The 19,238-nt window shown below is 38.2% G+C and overlaps 1 protein-coding gene across 1 annotated transcript; it reads right to left on the reverse strand.

The window, feature by feature from the left end:
* Window positions 1-12,827: 12,827 nt before the first annotated feature.
* Window positions 12,828-18,905, reverse strand: LOC140950758 (homeobox protein unc-4 homolog). The gene is made up of 3 exons (XM_073399992.1): window positions 17,826-18,905; window positions 14,316-14,488; window positions 12,828-13,489 (listed from the first exon to the last, which is right to left on the reverse strand). Exons 1-3 carry the CDS (start codon window positions 18,073-18,075, stop codon window positions 13,193-13,195), a joined length of 720 nt encoding a protein of 239 aa, XP_073256093.1. The 5' UTR covers window positions 18,076-18,905; the 3' UTR covers window positions 12,828-13,192.
* Window positions 18,906-19,238: the final 333 nt, after the last annotated feature.

Here is a 19,238-nt window from a genome sequence, read left to right on the forward strand (position 1 = left end):
TATGAAAGTTGTTTCGTGTTTACGGTTTTAGTTAAATGTTAAGGTAGTGAAAAAATATCAGTACAAAATTTGGCAATTGTGGAAATGGTTTATATGCTATTTTTGTTTTTGTGCATACTTTGGAAAGCTATTTATTGTTAGATATCAAAAGCTTTAGGTTTAGAAGAGAAATCCTTAACCAGTTGCACCCCATTAGAGAGATTCTTAGTGACTATCAGCTCAATTTGATGGCATCTGCGAAAATCCACCCAAGCCAGACCAATGCGATTCAGTGCTTAGTTCTCTGCCCTCGAATCATCCGTCGACACACCTACTACGTGAGCCGGGGAGCACGTTCTTGCACCCCCGTTTTTCATCCTCAACAGTGAAACATTCCCAGACATATTGTTTGCAGACAAGCAACTTTCTTGATCGAAATGGTTATTTAATTATTTTTTTTGGAAAAACGTGTGGTATAATAACAAAATGAATGAAACCCTAAGAACATGAGAAGCAAACTCTCACCTTCCTCCACGCTGTCCTCCCCACTTGGGAACAAACGGCCAAATCTTCCAAGTGTCCAACTGCCCCAGCATGAATTACGGGATCACATAAAGTTTTCCAGGATTTCTCAGTTGGAATATCTCAGAGGACATCAGAATTCACACCTTCTCAGAGGCAGAGCTTCCACAGCCCAGCAGGGACGAGGTTGGCTAGATTTAAATATGACCTTTCCCAAGTGATGGGCTCCTAATCTTGCGCGTGTGCCACCTGAGGTCTGAAATTAAATAAGAACTTAAAAAAGGTATTTCAAAACTAATGCAAGCTCACTAGCACTTAAAAATAATATCCCAGTACTTTTTGGTGTTACATACAAGTCCCAGAAGACAAAAAAAATACAGATTTAGTAGAAAACTTATTTCCTAGTCGTAGCCATATTGGCTAAGAAAAAAGCCAATATTTTGCAATACCCCCTCTGTTTCCCCTGTGAACTGACGTCTCAGGAACAAGCACAAATCTTCCATATTGATGTCACTACCCGGATCTTGGTAGTGATTCTGATTGGTCGTGCTGCAAGAGAAATTTGCTTCAACCAACCAGGAGCACTATCCAGATCAGGCAGGTGACACATCATCAGTATGAATCTGTGCACTCATTCCTCAGATGACATTTCACAGGGACACCAACGGTGGCATTGCACATATTCTTAGGCTACCTAGCAAGGCGCAAACAAAAAGACCTAGAGTTCACCAAAAAATGTTTTTGAAACTTTGTAACACCAAGAAATAAAGGCATACATAATTAGATCTGAGGAGAATTAAACAGAATGTGATGGTAATCAATGGTCCAAAAAAAACCTTGAATTATTACGTTGAAACCTACTGCATAATTTCCCTTTGTGTGATGGTAATCGATTGTCTGTAAAAACCTTGAATTATTATGTTGAAAACTATTCGAAAATTTTTTTGTGTCTTCCATTAAAAAAAAATCAGCACGAGGTTTTTTTCTAGATTTCAACTAAAATGCAAGTTTTCGATAACAAGCAGACCAGTGATCGCCTTCAACAGTAATAATATTAATAATATTAATAATTATTTCTGTGATAAATCTAACATGAATAATAATACTGAGATGAAATAAAAAAAATTTTTAACACCTTAACCTTACAGCAAAACTTCCTATGTTTTTGTTGGATTCCCTCTCGATGGTGAAATTTTAGCTAGCAAAAAGAGCACTGAAAAAAAAAATGAGTTAAGATAAATTTTAACCAAAACCTGGAAGTATTCCTTTGTCTGTAGCCGGAAAAAGTTGGAATCGAATTGATTCAAAAAATGGCCAAATCAACAACAATCATATAGTATCTAGTTTCTAGCAATAAATAAATTATGCTAATTGAACTTAATTTATGCTAGTTGAGGCTTAATCAATTGCATTACTGCTGCTAATGAGCTTGCCATAATTATGTTACCTACATAGTACATGTAAACGTAATAAGCTTTTTTCACTATGATGGCTTCACTTGACTACAATACTAGTACTATTATACCTTCCTTATTTAAGCAGTAACCCCAGAGAGGGTTTGTTTTTTTCCCCCCAAAAAATGAAAAACCAAGGAAGTCTGGTACACGCAATTGTAGTCAAAGGACACCCATTGTGAAAATGGCCAAGTCTGACAAATATAAGCAAAGAAAGCATTCAAATTCAAACATTGTTGTTTGCTGGTTTCTTCCCATCCATTTTACTCCCACTTTCAATAATACTGCATAAAAATATAGCTTTAAATTTTGAGCTAAACTGGATGAAATTATATGGTGCAAGCCTTAAAATGAAACCTCTCCAGTTATTTTGTCGTTTTTACCTTTGGCCATAAAAAGGTTAAAACATTTTTGCTACACTCCAGTTTTTAAATACTTTCTTTCCTTATAAATTAGGAATAACACCATGCTACCAAGATCAAGATACCTTCTGAAAAAACCTCTCTGAATTAATTTGTGACCTGCATACCACAAGAAGAAAAACTTTAACTTGGACATGTCATACATATGTCTTTGCCCCTTGTTCTCCAAAACCTTGGCAGCAAAGTGTTGATTTTCATGTACCATAATATTTTCAGAATAAATTCTAATAAATAAATAAATAAAATTAATGATGAACCTATCAGCTCCCAGCTTGTTACTCTGAGTAACGTTAAAGAAGATTCCACTGAGCAGTTTAACACACTAGGTTACCCAATCTTCAGCAGTAATTGAATTTATTTAATATGTCTCCAATTCAAATGAATGCTGACTGATGTACTAAAATCCCTTAAAATTGCTTGTTAACCAAGGCAAATCGAAAAACCTTCTTTGAAAATAACTCATAAGCTGAAAAATATGGTAACCTTTGTGTATGAAAGTAAGGTAGTTATTATTATTATGAATAGATCTGACATCCTAAATTATGTTGAATGCCCTTGAAAATGTTTGGAGAATTTGTAACTATTTTAGGTACGTCTTTCTTCAAAGTGTTGGTCAATAAAATTTAAGAGAGATTTCTTGTGGTGTTCAGCGTTGGTGGTCATCATGTTGGCTACAGCTACAACCTCCCCTAGATATTCCCCGAATAAGGAAAAATATCTCAAAAAACATAATAACTACAAAGGTTAACTATGCCTGGGCACCTGTTGCACTTATGAAACTTAACAGTAAAAGATGGGCTTAGGAACTGTGCAGAAAAAAACTGGCCCTTTAGCTTTCAGATAAGCAGTGAGGTTGCCATGGCAACCAGTGAGCAAAAAACCCAAGTGGTAGCCTTGGTAGCTGGAGGAATTGTACATCCTTGTGGGTGAGATTTTTGTGGCACAGCTGCAAGAACTACATGGATTCACAACTCTGCCTCGATATGTAGTGATATGGTGATAAATGCTGATGTGCTGATCCTGCCAGCTATGCCGCCTACCCAAGCGAGTGACTCCTTGAACAAATAACACTTATACAATTATTTGGGCCAGCAGCTACTGATGGGATTACTAGTAAAAAAATTCATTGATGGCTGAAATGTATCAAAGCATTGCCAAAAAAATCTTAACTGACAAAACTTTTGCAACACCCACATAAATTTGAACCTAATTTTAAAGGTAAAAGAGGAGCAAAAAAGAGAAAGCCTAATTTTTTGTGTTGGTGGTTCCCACAACCAGCTGACTGGGAATTATTAGTAGCCAGGCCAAAATACTGCATAAACTGTTCCTTATTTTATAATAGTAATATAACACTTATCCAGGTAACCCACTCACCTTAGAAGGGGCCGTGAATGCCTAAAAGATGCCAATAAGACAGAAAATGAAAAATAAGGGGGACTTGAGAAGACACTAATCTAAAATTTCGCTAACTATTATAAGATTGTTTGACTTGTACTATACTGTAACCAGTTTGTATAGTAGCAAAACTAGAAGATGCAAAGTTTTTCCTTTGTGTTTCAAAACCCAGCAGGAAAGGGCCACTTTTTGTTGCTTCTGTAATTCTGTAGTTTTTGGGTATGGTAATGTATGATAATGATTTTTAAACAAAAGAAAATAGAATTTAAACCAAGGATAAAATCTAACCACAACGTATGGGCTAAACCAAAAATGTGTAAAACCTCAAGAGGAAGTCCATTCAAACTTTCATTACCAAAATTTAAAGAGCATTAGATGAATATCAGGCTAATTCTGTATGGACAGGCAAAGATTATGATAAAAAATTAAAACTGGTTAAATAATTGATTCCTTATGTCTTAATTAATAGGCAGTGTAGTCAGCTGATAGTAACGATGGTGATGATGACGATGATGTTGATGATGATGATACTGATGATACTGATGATGATGATGATGATGATGATGATGATGATGATGATGATGATGATACTGATGATGATGATGTTAATGATGATGTTAAAGATGATTTTAATGATACTGATGATGACCATACTGATGATTATAATGATGTTGGTGATGATGATACTGATGGTGACGATGATAATGATGATACTGATGATGACGATGTTGATGATACTGATGATGATGATGATGATGATGATGATGATGATGATGATGATGATGATGATGATGATGAAACCAATGATGATTATGACAATGATAGCAGTGATGATGATTATAATGATTTTGATAAATTTGTGCCTGTTCAGAAAAACCTTTAAGAAAAACTGTAACTTGCTGTATATTAACATTGTTAAATATGCTTGTACAGAAGTTACAGTCAAACCAGGTCAAGCGTACCCCCTAAGAATACATTAATGAATTTATTATTCAAAAGTTGAATCCGTTGCTAGTTGTAGATTTCAGATTGATCTCTACATTCTTGCATGTGTAATGAGCCGTGCATTCACACGCAAGGCAGTTATGAAATTTCTACCAGCTCCATTTTCCTGAAATTGATGTAAATGTCTTCTAAGAAGCTTAATCCATTCAAAGATTTCCAATCTGACCAAATACAGAGAAGTTCTCGTAAAACATTCACTGCTCATTAGGCATACAGAAATGCCACTTTGAATTTGACGCCAGTTACGGGAATGACTAACGGATTCATTTTTCAAATAATCAATTCATTATAAATAGAATCTTGGGGGGTACGCTTGACTTGGTTTGACAGTAAACAAATCCCCTGCTCAATGGAATCTTGTAATGAAAATTTTAAATCTTAAGTAGTGGTTGTACAAACAAATGTGATCAGGGAATGATCTGGCAATAAAAAGCTAAAAATTCTTATGGACTTTTATTTCCTGGTGCTTAAGTAAATGCTAATTCACATTCCTCAATGACCTTTTGTTTGTACAATGGTGGTACACACACTGGAATATTTTAATTCTAAATTAATTATAAGCAATCAATCAATCATGCTGTACTTCCAGTTGTCAAAGGCTGAAAATTTTTCACCTCACCCGATCACCTCAGGCTGGGGACCCCTTAAATGTTTTCCAACACCTAAAGCCAAATATTATTTCTGAGGATTGCTAAGGGGCAGACTTCTGAGCATCTCCAAAAATTTTCCAGGAACAACATGATCATGATTTCTGAAGATCTTCTACTTTTCCCAGAAGTTTCTTCCAATACCCCATGGACCTCGTGCCTAAGAACTAAAGATTTTGGAAACCCTTCCAAAAAAACTTCAGAATGCCCTGTACAGCTGTAGATTCTCCGAGACACCCTAACGATTTTGTACGATCTCTTACAGGGTTAAAGGAACCCCTAGAGATAAAAAAGATTTTTTTCTCAGTCATGTGACAACTGGGTAATTGAATGATTGGTAGTAATACAATGTGATAAATAATGGTCAATTAAGTTAATACTGTCTTGTGTAAAGAAGTATTGAGTGAAAAGCCAAACACTTAATGAATGGGGGTTGTGGAACAACAGCTGGGTGAAAAACCTCCCCGTACGTCCACTTGCTCCTAGGAGGAAAACCCCGGGCCAGCTGTACCCCGCATTCAGACCTCCCGGGCTGGGTCAAAGATTGAAAATCATTTTTGAAATGCTTCATGAAAAGAATACTACTACTACTACTAATTATAATAATAATATTAATGATAATAATAATAATAACACTAGATAAAATCTATTGTAAAACTTATTGATAGCTGAATAATAACTTCATAACCTAATTTAATAATGATATGAATTATTTTCTTAAAGGAAAAAGCCATCCCGCAATGTTTGACATGTGTTCTCAGAAAACAAATGTTAAAAAAACAAAAACTAGTGAATGCACAAATAAAGAATGGATGAAAATGGAAATCCATTTTATTTCAGACTCCTGGAAACTCCTCTTTTTTGCTGAAGCGAGGATAAGAACATTTCATTTTGGGATAAAAAACTAAGTTTCGTTACTTGGTTGTCTGGAACACATGTTAAACAACCAGGCTATAGCATGACCATTGTCCAGGTTACTAAAGTATCATTATATTAATTTTACCTGCCATAAAGTAATAATTAATTATTATTTAGTTTAGTATCTCAATGCTATAAGTACCATTCCAAGGGTCTGATAGATGCCTGCATCCATTACCTTTGTTACCATTGCCACAGTGCTTTGCTATCAGGTCCCATCAATCCACATTCAGTCTATTATACTGGGAGAATGATGTTGCATCCATCACTTTGATGCTTATACTGCAGTCCTTTAGTCCAGCCTCTCCATGCTTTGTTTACCTCACCAAGTGCCATGCCATACCAAACCACAAAAGGAGAAGCATTCCATTAACTTGTTGCTAAAGATGATGCCTTCTACTCCTGCAGTCCTGCCTGTGGTCATTTTCCTATTCCAGGAGCCATACCATACCATACCATACCAAGAGCTTCAGACTGCTGTCCATCATCTTGTGATCAATGCCGTTGCCCTCTAGTCTAGCTTCTCTACTTGGAACAATGCTCATTTACTGTCCCTTTTATCCACTGTATAAAACAAAATTAATATTATAATTCATAAGTTTTCAAAACATTTTAATGGCACCATCCTGGTTAAAAATAGTTTCAGAGTCAACAAACAAGAGATTTAGAACTGGGGTGGAAACCAGCTGTGAAAAATGCTTCAAAATAACCACTAACAATCCCTCTTTAATTTATAATACATGACAGATGCATTTTCCAGGAACCATTTAATATTTAACAATTACTGGATGAGGTTTAGCAAAATATCATGATTTGTCAGTGGCAAGCAGATCAAAGGCTGAAGCAAATAATAATAATAAAAAATCACAATATTTTAAATGATAACCAGGATCAATAATAAAAATTGTTTTATCATTCGATCACCGAGTTTGTTTTTTAATTATTTGTAAAGCAATCTGCCATTTTCATGCAAGAGCAATCCCCAAGAGGGAGAAAAGTGTGGTTTCATTTACACATGAGCAGGATATTATTTGCAGCCAGACACAGGTAGACGACATTGCGCATGAGCAGATCATTATTATTAGGCAGTTATTGCAGGTCACGTGGTGGACTCTCGACCAATCAAAAGGAAGAAACATTTGCATTGAATGATAATGTTTTTTAATAAATAGTGTGAATGATTGAGATTGAATAATATACTGTAAAGTGTTGTTTTATAAAGCTCCCACTGGTTGCAGGCCCAACTACTTGTAAACAAAAAATACATTTGATTATAAGCCTCCAGATATAAGACCCCCTCCAAACGTCTTAACATGAATTTGATTTATTATGACATTTTGAGGCTTAATTAAATCCAGTAAGTGCAAAACATGTTTTGATTGAAACTTCTATAGCTTCTTCGGAACAACTTAGGTTTCTGGGAACCTGACCACCTAACCCTCCCCTAACCTAACGTTTTGTCCCAAGTGAGAAGTACGTGTTAACATTACCTTAGGGGAGGAGTAGGTGGGCAGTTTCCCAGGCAAAGGCACCTTTTCTATTCCTGTTTTAAATAAAACCTCTTAAGAAGATGTTTTAGCCCAGGGATTATAAGCTACAACTAGTTGCAAAAATGTTGAGACACTCTCACGGAAAAACAACCTTTTATGCTTCAAATCACTGCTAGTCACAGATCCGTGGGATATAATACTGACCTCCCTCACTCCCATTCAAAGTTGTTCCTCCAAGGTTTGAGCATGGCCTTGTATTGCTAGCAACTTTGATAAGGGGTGGAAGGGGGGTCAGAAGCACAAGATCATGTGCTGGCCATTTGAGCCAAAATACGGTACAGTGTCTCTAGTACTTGCAACTGGTTGTAGCAGCAGTTTATGGTAAAGATTTGGTCAAGGCAAGCTCCAATCAAACAACACAATGCAATGAAGGGTTAGGGGCACTTTAAGACCCCATCTCGTAATAATATCATAAATTGCTGAAGGCAAGCAAGAAATTCAAAGAAGACTTGGAATTAGGATATTGTTACTGTAAATCATAATTATCGCGTCATGCATCATTGGCATATTTTACAACCTTCGTACGTGGACGAGGGTCTACTATGGGGAATCATTGGACTAAAAAAAACTGAAGAGATCCGAAAATACTGGCTACCATCCAAATGGATGAAATAGCTACTGGTTCTTTCAAACTAGATGCATGTGTAGGACCTAAGCAAGCCGGCCCATTTTTAAGCCTGGAGTGAAGACTTAAAAAATCCTATACGAAAAGTCGAACCATTTTAATCTGTGAAAAAAATATATATCAGATTCTACGTCAATCTACGACAGACAGCAGAGAAGTGTTTTTTTTCCTTTAAGTCTAAACTGAGCGGGTTATCAAGCCGAAGTAAAGCCATTAACCGTAAATGCCACAATCCTTTTGAGACCCCCTTACTTACACTAAAGTGAGCCTGAAAAGCTTTTATTTTCCCTTCTTAGGCCTTTTTACATTAATAATGCTAGCATTTTTTGGAGCATTTTAGTGGAATTTTCCAAGAAATTTATTATCATTTTTTTTTCAGAGAAAATGACAATGAAAACTTTTAAAGAGAAAATGAACACTTAAAGTCGATACTTAAAAAAGAAGAAAATTCAAATGCAACCCTAATACAACCGTTTATAATAAGGGATTATCGGTTGTTGTATTAAAATCATTAACTGCAACATATACGTTGTTGATATACCACTTAATACGTTTTAATTAATAAAAAAGACTCTGTATAATGAGCATTAGTGAGCATTTTTGGTGACTTTTTCGGGGAGAAGCGAACATTTTAGTGGAAAAATGGAGCATTATTGATTAAGGTGGAACATTTTAGTGGGAAAACAAAAGAATAAGGTACAAAAGCCCTGCCTTTCTCTTCAAGTTACTTATAACTGACACCTGTCATCTGTTGACAACCACGTTCAAATATCACGCGCCGCCCACTGAACCAGTGACAACGCTTCCAACGCCACTTAGACATCAAGATGGCTCACACTTATGTGAAAGTCAAACACCAGGAAAGGGTTTTAAAACTTCGGCATGCCACAGTTTCAGTGACAAACTTGGCCATGATATTTAAACTATGTTTTATTGTCTTCAATGAGATTCCTTATTAAAGTGACATTGCTTTCCATATATTCTGCCATATTTGTCTCTTGACTAGTGGGTCAGTCAGTTCAAGCAAAACAAATGGCGCCAAACGGTTGACATCTGTCAATCAGTAGGATTTGAACGGCTTTCAAATATAGTATATGGGAATGCTTATAAAATGTTATGTTATGTATTTGGGTGTTGGATAAAACACTGACCCCCAGTCCATGAACTAGCCATATGGACTACCCTAAAATGGACTACGCCGCTGAAGTTTAGTGATCAGGGTTAGGAAACTGAGTGAATCAAATTTGAGGTCAATTTTCCCAGTACAAGGACCCTAGAAGGAACCTGATTCACTCTGTTCCCTAACCCTAATCACTTAACTTCAGTGGCATAGTCCCACATGGGTAGTCAGTGCTGTCAAGTCTCCCGGATAATCCAGGAGTTTCCAGATTTGGGAATGTATCTCCCTATCTCCAGATTAGAGTACGAAACCTCCCAGATAATCGCCAAAGTTTGCCATTTCTTAAGTAGACTCAACTTTCTGACCCTAAAATTTCAACTAATGTTAACATCGAACGTTTCCTAATAAACGCCTCAGGTTTGCCATTATAGTAATATGATGAGTGGGAAGTAAACCAATATGAGGTGATGTGTTACAAGGCAAAACCTCTTTTTACGAGCGTCTGTCATCGCAAATTTGTCACGATTGGGGAGCATTTTCTGCAAAAATGATGTCATGTGCCATGCATTATGACGTTATCTACTATCCCTTCCCTATCAATTCTCAATATTTGAATACGTTGGAGGTTGAGAGCCCTGGTAGTCCATGAGGGTCCACCACCATTTATATATTTGGGATCAATTAATTATAGCCACCATAATGTTCAACTGTATTTCTTCTATAAAGAACAAGAGATCAATGCTCAGAATTGACATGTGAGCTAAAAAGTTAAATATAATAATACTCACCAAAATCTCCACTTCTCAAATGAGTAGAAAGTAGCCACTTTTCAAATATTTTTATTGATCCAGGCGTTGAGAAATGTGTTGCAGGACTCTACTGGTCATCAACAAAAATACATAACAATCCCATCTTATCTCTGCTGACTATGCTTTCGTCCACACATTTTAACAAGAGAAAATAGCCGCCATCTTGGCACCTTTCTAGGCCCAGACTTCTCTCAATTGCTGATAGGAAGGATAGAGAGTGATTGGGGAAGAAAGATTTGCAAAACTCGCTGGTCACGACAGCCCAGGCAAATTTCACAGTTTCCCAGCTTTCGTAGGTCTCTGCCTTACATTTTTTGCTTCTGTTTGCGTTACGTTGTGTATTCAGAAAGACTAAATCTTGAGTCATACACTACCACATTACTCTTTACCCCTGGGGGCTGTTCACCGGGGACCTGCCCCTTCCCTTTACAAAAAGTGTGTGGGTTATTTAACGTCCTACATAATATTACATGAACAAGGGCTGTGAGACGGAGTCTATGGATTTTTCATCCTTATTCGAGAAGACTAGAAACTCTTACTGCAGATGACAGTTCAAAGGCAGCACCTCGGCTATTAAAAGACCCCGGGGACCCTTAATAACAAGACGGCGTGCATTTTGTCATTTCCCCTAAACAGGGTAATAAAATTGTGGGTGTTGTCCTAAACAGGGTATTATTTTAGGATTTTCTTTGTCCTAAACAGGGTTAGGGTTTCAAACCTTCAGCCTCTCACCTATACCAAAATATTGGTCGAGTACCCCGCCAGGAAGGGAACCCAAAAGCTGTATTAGCTAATAGAATAATCAGTTGTTATTTGTGTTTCCCGAGTCTTTATCAGAGACGGTTAAACATGCACATTGCCTGTCTCAGACTGGCGCGTCGTAAATTGGACGCGAAAGGAGCCCATAGGGACGCGACAGTTAATTCTTCTTGGAAGAGAGAAGATAGAGAAGGGAATTTCAGGAAAAGGGTAGGGGGTTTAATGGTCCAATCAACTCCCCATACCCCCAAAATGTGTTTAAAATGGAAAAGACTGTTTTTCGCAACGCTATGACGCAGGATTTTAGTGGACGAAGACAAGCCGTTGCTATTAGACCTTTCCACGGTTTGTTTGTTTGTTTGTTTGTTCTTTTTTTCCATTTTTGAGATGGACCAGTTAGGGGAAATCCGTCAACAGCATTGGAAAGAGCGTCTTTTAACAGATTGTCATGACTGTAACAAACTCCACGAAACTAATATGCTTTAAGCGAATGCATCGCCACAGAATGTAATAGCAGACTATCTCTCTGAACATCTCTGCCAACTGCCTAAGCGGTTGAAAAGCACTCTTTAAGCGCACCAGCTCCACACAATGCGAGATGTTGGCTGGGAACCGCGCACGGACTTTTTACTGGCTTCGGGGAAGGAGTGCGCGCGAGCTGATTTCCCTAATTGAGTGAGCCAATTTAAGAGAGAGCTGCTGAGCTGATTGTTGTAAACCAGATCAAGTCTTGGCGTGCTCAATAGCGGGATGACAACCGCGGTTCTCCAATTTCCGGGAACTGAGGTGACCACTGAGGAAGAGATATTTAATAGCCACCTCAGTATAAGAGAGAGCTTACTAACAACCGACATGACTTCGGCAATAACCAAGAAGGAACAGAATCTATCCTAACAGATGCACTGGGCATTCTCGAACAATTTAACACACTTCTTTTAAGGAAGGCGAGAAAACCCTTACCCTTCGTGGCACGGAGAAAAGAGGGGGAAAGGAGAGGGAATTGGGGAGAGTATTGAAGGAAAGGGACGGCTCTCCCTTTCCCTGTTCCCTTTTGCTCTTCACCCCCCTTCCCCCACCCCCGACTCCCCTTTTTGTACCTGCGCACGCAAGAGAAGAAACTCTCCATGCAGTTTCACCCCATGGGTAAATAGTCTATGACAAGAACTTTAAAACGAGGCGTCTTGAGCTGGAAACCTGTTAAGAATTTATTCTTTTCCTTAATGAGTTCATTATTGTTATTAGTATTATTTTTGGAAAAATGTGCCGAATTGTGGGGTCATCAGGTGGAGCCGATCCAATTGGTTCCCTAGCCTACGTCTGCGGGGAGGCTAATTGGTTCCCTGGACAAAGAATAACTAGACAGAGAGCGGTCGGCCTTCCTTCCTCAGACCAACGCGCGGCGAGCAAAAAAGAAAAATTATGCAAGTTTATGGTAAAAGGGAGGATCTACTGTGACTCAAAATAATAATAAGAGACTACCCGCAGTCGCCGCAGTCTAATAACCGCACAAAAAGGTTGCGAGAGTCTATCGTACACCAATAAATATTGTTTTAATATTACACCGTGTTACATAGTGTTACATTGCTTTCATTCTTCAATCCCGGCCCGGCTTAACGGTTCAAAAATTTAGCATGGAATTTGTTGGGATAAATTTTGCTTCCGAAGATTTGTTTTCGGTTTCGCCTCCAGTTCGAGGGATTATTTTCGTCTTAATCATGACCCCATTCGCATGGTCGTCGCGTTCCTCACCGTCATCACAACCTCGAAGTACCCCCATACACTCCGGGAGATCTCTCCCTGAATTCGGATTCCGATTACAGAAGTAAACTCAATAGTGTGGCCAAATTCGTACTCGCTTGCATGCAATTCTAAGGGTAAATTAAATGACAGCGCCGAATGTAAAATAATCAAAGATTATTCTGTAGATGCAAGCGCGTGTTTTTCAGGGAACAAAAAATGGGTTTTTCCCAGATTTCATTGTGAAAAGTTAATTTTGTCCACTCCAAAGGTGATAACGAGCTTTGCGCCTCAAGTCCTCAATGCTTGTTTGTTGATGAAACTGACGACCATAGTTCACGTGATAGTCGTTTCCTAGGAAACTGGCTTGGCTGCACATGCATAGGCGTTCCACGCATCCTGCACCATATGAATTCTGGGTAAATGGCGCCTGTAGTTGAGTCACCTGATTGGGAGGTTTGTAAGTTTCTGCTGCTGGGACAACAAAGCCGCGTTTATCCAAGCCTTCCTGACGACGGCACTTCGCTCGACGGTTTTGAAACCATATCTGTGAATTTACAAATTACAACCATTTTTAACAACAGAAAGCGACAAAGCGAAACCAATACTGTCCGCCAGTTTGGGTTCTCTTTTCCCGACCAAACAATAATAAAAGCCATGTATTCACAGGAACCAATCACCCGTGATCCGGGCGTGTAAGAATATCTGATTTACAACTTAACCTTTCGCGCGAAAAAAGAAAAACATAATATAGTTAGAGCAAAGTAGGGCCGTTTCATAATCAGTAAAGCGCGGTGTAGACCGAGGGGTCTCTATCAAGATCATTAGCAGTATATTGTGCAGACGTTTGTGAACACAGTGAATTTCTGGGGAAAAAATCTAAAAATAGACTGGCAAGTCAAACACTTCTTGGTATCGTCCAGCGCACAAGCCCGGTTGCACGTCAGCTGGACGAGGATAACGCAGCCTCTGCCGCCTCTGACCTATATTCAGCTGCAAATGATGTTGCAGTCAGGTTGAAGCCGGACAAGTCATTTTTTTTTTTGGTTTCTCCAAAGAATCTAGAGTACCTCGGCTCCCTCGTTCTGAACATAAACTTTTTCTAAGTATCCAATTTGGTCCTCGTGGCTTTTTCCTTAATAAAGGGAGGGAGAAACCCTGTTTACTATTATGACTGAGTCTGAGCATTGCTCAAATAGGCTTTCTACTTGTCGAGGGCTTTCTTTTGGTCTAGATTTGAGTAATATAGTTACCTAACAAATATTTGCTTGAGGAAATAAATCGAACTATTTCGTAGTGATAATCAATTCATCTATACTTTATTCGTATAATATTCTATGATATGTAAATTCTAATTACACTGATGCAAATACCTGGACTCTGGCCTCCGATAGGCCCATTCTCTTGGCCAATGTTTCTCGTGTCATGGCATCTGGGTAATGTGTTTGGTCAAATAGTTTCTCCAACTCTCTCAATTGTTCTCTGGTAAAATTTTTTCTGTTTCTCGGGGGCTTGCATCGATGGGAACGTCTGATAGGCGATTCTTCTGCAATTGATTAAATAATCATTTGGAAAATCATAAGGCCACTATATGTAGATAGCTAACGCATGTTCCCACTACCAAATACTTAACTTGTTTTGAGTTGAGTTGTCTAGCCGAAGTAGATTGTTTTTACTGGCCATCCCGGGCAGCTTAACACAATGTTTTCTGTAAAATATCTGTTCGGAGAAGCAAATATTGCCTGAGAATTTTCTATTAGTTGAGGACGGCTAATACTGATTTCTAGATGACCGTTTCATTCTAGCACAATTTTTGAAGCATATCTAATAAATTCCCTACGATTTTCTGAAGTTTATTTCTTCACATTTCACTCCCCAGTTTAAGCTATATTTCGTAGAAAAAAGAAACCTAACTTTTTCGATTGGAAAACGCGCTGGATCGAGAGAAGAATACAAAAAAAGATGCTCACTTCACTGTCACTTTCGTAAAGCTTTAAATTACATCTAAAATTTTCTGAATTATAGTACTACTTGAGAAATTTCTGCAATTTGATTGGCTAAGAGCAGTGGTATTTCAGCTTAATTTGAAATACCTGCATGTGAAAATTACAAACCTTGTGTGGGTAGTAGTATAAACAAATAATAGCATGATTTGTACGCGATATTTGGTATAAATACCACTTGTGATATTTCAAAATTGTCTCAAATTTCACTCACCTAACGGCTCGTGAAATTACGTGTAACAATTTCGAAATATCACTCGTGGTATTTATGCCAAATATCACTACAAATCATGCTATTACCTATACAAATAATACTGAAGCCCTTATATAGTTTCGAAAAGACTCAAGTTCCCCTAGGATGACCTTATTTAGAAACAAACAGTCGACGGGAGCAGTATACTACTGGTCCAAAATCTGTCGTCAACTTCTATCTCGGACTGTATTTTCCTTCATCATATTCTTGAAATAAAGCCAAAATGAGAGTATCAGCTGGCAAGGGCTTGCTGCTGACCGCTCAATAGTACGCTGGCTCCAGAGGTCCGTTCTCAAAATACCTAATATGAAATAAACCGTGCTTACGGTTTGATAAGGCTCCCGAGAACCATTTTGTATAGCATAATAAACAGCGTTACATGCAGAAAAGTACTGCTCAGTTGCTTTCACTTGAATGGTCACATGTTTGTATAGGACTTTATCCACAGACTAAAAACATATAGGGGCCACCGTGTACAGCATAATAAACAGTACCACCGGAAAGTACTGCTCAGTAACTTTTATTTAAATGGTCACACTTGAGGATTTCATCCAAGGACCCAAAAGCCCGGGGGGGCACTTGGGTATTTTTTTGGGTGGGTATGTGCCGCCCGGGACTCCAAATTGGCACCCCGTTCTAAAAAAAAATTCCCCTAAAATTGATACCCCGTTCTAGAAATGGGCCAATTTTTTATACACCGTTCTAGAATTCGCCCTAAAACTGATACCCCGTTCTAGAAATGGGCCAATTTTTTATACTCCGTTCTAGGGTGCAACAAGAGTATAACAGTTTGCTTCAGTAACGCATTAAGCCGTATTTTTAAAAGCAATCTGTCCTTGAATAATTTCAAATGGCTGCTTTCAAAACTGGAGCTTTCATGCGTTCGAAATATTATACCCCGTTCTAGAAAACGCCCCTGAAATGGATACCCCTTTCTTAACCAGGAACTTTAAAATCACGACCCCGTTGGGCGGCACATACCCGTATAGGTAATGTATGGGAGTACCCCCCCCCCCGGCCCAAAAGTTAGCAGGTACCTAATACGACACCCTTCCCGGGGGGGGGGTCCCAGGCGCTCGTCTGAATTTTAAAACATCTCGTGTCGGTGTTTATAAAAGCTTCAGGTATCTGTCAGAAGTTGAACGAAAATTCGTTGTCTTTGTCGGAGTTTTAGAATAGGGGAATAACGATGCGTTTTATAGACACCAATACAGTTCTGTAATTCTCAGTTAACATTATTATTTTCGTGTATCGAACACCTATACATCGCCATTCACAATTAACGTAACACAGGAGGGTCCACTAAGGTTCACTGCCGACAAGAGACGCTCTCTGAAGCGCATGAAAAACTGATTAAAATTTTTTCTTCTTGGCATTCAGACTGGTGATAAATTAGCCAAACCACCGTTCTTTGTCGCTTATTCTCGGCTCTGCCGTCACTGTCGCAATTTGGCCGAGGGAGGTTGTCTCTTGTCGCGATTTCATTTTATGCTCTGTTGCTACTTTTTGGGTCATGTTGCTTGTCGGAATTTACCTTGGCAGGAACTCGAACATAGCATAATATGAATAGTACCACAGGGACGTACTGCTCAGGACTGAGCTTTCATTTGAATGGTCACACTCATCCACAGACTAGAAAACCATAGAGTATAGGGCCACCTTGTACAGCTAAAAATTGAAAATTGCCACGACAAGTACAGATCAGAAGCCTTCACCTTAATAATAACCGATGTTCAGACTCAAGTATCATACAATTTCATTGTATAACATAATTAGTAGAACTATAGTAAAGTATTGCTCAGTAGCTTTTATTTGAATGGTCACACCTCGAATGATCCCCAGACTCGTAAAAATTGGTGCAACTTAATCCACACAACTAGTCAACAGTGTTAGAGAAAAAAAACTGGTTAATAGGCTTAAATTTGGTCACTTAATTAGCTCCGCCAAGTTCAGGGCATTTGTTTCATAGATCACACTAGTTTAACCAGCTTAATTGCTACGACGAAACGTAACACAGATCATGATATCATAGAGAATTCAATTTCACTACTATGGACCGCGATATATGCGATTCACATATAAATTTTTATCACTTTTTTAAACTGCCTCATTTTTATTGGGCGAATTGTTGCGTCTGTCTAGGTCATTTCTTCATGAAATAAAAATGAGAGACAAATTCAAAGGCACAAACGATTAAAATCTTTAGAGATTATCTTCATGATTTAAAAACGTCACTCAGGCATTTTTACCGATTGGCCTCCATTACATTTCAGGTGGGTGGATTTTGAAGAGTGGAGCCTAAATTTAGCAATGGAAATGTCTGGAAACTTTTCACAAGAATTCTGTTACTGAATTTACTAACTGTTCAAGAACGATAATTACCATTTGAAATTAGAATGCTTAAAATGAAATTAATATCAAATTGTAGCATTACTCTCAATGCTTGGCTAATCACCACCCATTGAAAAATGTTTGAAAGTTATAATCTAATACTGGAAACAATTACAAAATCACGTCGTTACAATCAGCTAGTGGAATCGAGATAGATATTTCTCCCCTAAAAAATATTTGTTTCATCTCAATCAGTTTTGCGACCTTCTGTTCTACGAAAGGTCAGGTCTTCTTACCTTGTAAACTATAGTCATTTAGCTTTTTCTGTACATCTTCTCTGGGAATGTTTTGTTGCCGATCAGTTACTGAGTGTCGCTTGTCACTCAGAATTTCTTCAATGCTGAATGGCAGTGATCTCGCTGCTGAGGAACCAGCGGAAGGCATATTGCCTGCTTGGCTTTGCTCAGTTGTAGAGGTACTTTGCCTTGGCTGCTTCTCTTGTTTTTCCTCGTCAAATCTCGAAACGAAAGCAGTTAAGCCCTCCATAAATAGAAACAGGTTTTAATTATTTAGTTTGTTCTTGCATTATCTTTATGGAAGTGATGTGTTCTCGCTCAAACTTTTAAAGCTACCTTCTGGCGGGCCAAGTTTTGTATACCTCCCGGCAGGTCTGACACGGTTAATAAAACACACAGGTATAACAATGATATTAGTTCTTAAGGATTGTTAATTAAAAGCTCATCACTGTTAATCAACTTTATTATTTGGCTTATTAGTGACAGTTTATTACGCTAAACTTTCGCCCCCTGGGAAAAATCACTTTGTGCTCGAATGGCACCTCGCAGTGCAATACAAACGGCAAACGAAAATAATTTCAAACATTATTAAACTTAAAATATCAAGCTGCGATTAGCGAAGGCAACAAGATAATGTCTTGTGCTTTCACCACACTCCAGGAAAAGTCGAACGTGTACTTACCCGCTGGGAAAATTATTTCCTTATTAATTACGTTCTTTCCAGACCTGTCAACAGCCTTCTGTTAAGTGCTTCACGCCTCCGATGAAATATATCGATAAAAATCGGCTTGAACCTTCATTTTATCCGCCGAGATCAATCACAAATTTGATTTATTAAGGTTCTGGCTAATTACATGGGACAGAAATTTAATTGAAAGCTTTTTCAGACATAAACCGTAAACCCCGCCATCAATCAATTGTAGCCTTTAAAAAACGCGTTTTATCACTTCGATCCCGCAGAGTCAAACTTTAAATTGGCGCCCAGCATACCTCGCCGGCTTTCGTCCATACCCAACTGTTTTATTGTTAAATTGCATTTTCCAAACAGTGACAAGGCACTTAGGAGTTCTGATAAACAGGTTTTTTCTTTTCGCAAGTGCGATTTCGATGTTGTTTTAATGTTTGACCAAAAATGTGTGAGGCCGGGGTAGATAGATGGTTATCGCTCAAGGTCCCTCCTTGTTTTTCGCGGTCAAGTTGGTCGACAATTTATCATTCAGTAGCATCAATACCACAAAGAATTAAACAACTGTACCCCCTTTATCAAAATATAACGCAGATAAAAGTTATAATGTAAATGCAAAACTTTTCCCTTAAAGTTTGCTTAAGACATAGTAAGAGAAGTCAGTTTTACGACCATATTGTCTGTCCGTTCAGTCCATATACATTTCAAAATGATTTTTAGATCGGCCA

The sequence above is a fragment of the Porites lutea genome, chromosome 10 (genome assembly GCF_958299795.1).
Source record: "Porites lutea chromosome 10, jaPorLute2.1, whole genome shotgun sequence".
NCBI classification, from domain to species: domain Eukaryota; kingdom Metazoa; phylum Cnidaria; class Anthozoa; order Scleractinia; family Poritidae; genus Porites; species Porites lutea.

What these genes read in the sequence shown, in the direction of transcription:
- LOC140950758 (XM_073399992.1), bottom strand. Translation starts at nt 18,075, where the DNA reads ATGGAGGGCTTAACTGCTTTCGTTTCGAGATTTGACGAGGAAAAACAA. An exon ending in AAATGACTATAGTTTACAAG is followed by an intron (nt 14,489 to 17,825) that starts GTAAGAAGACCT and finishes AATCAATTGCAG; the next exon opens with AAGAATCGCCTATCAGACGT. An exon ending in TATCGGAGGCCAGAGTCCAG is followed by an intron (nt 13,490 to 14,315) that starts GTATTTGCATCA and finishes GTAAATTCACAG; the next exon opens with ATATGGTTTCAAAACCGTCG.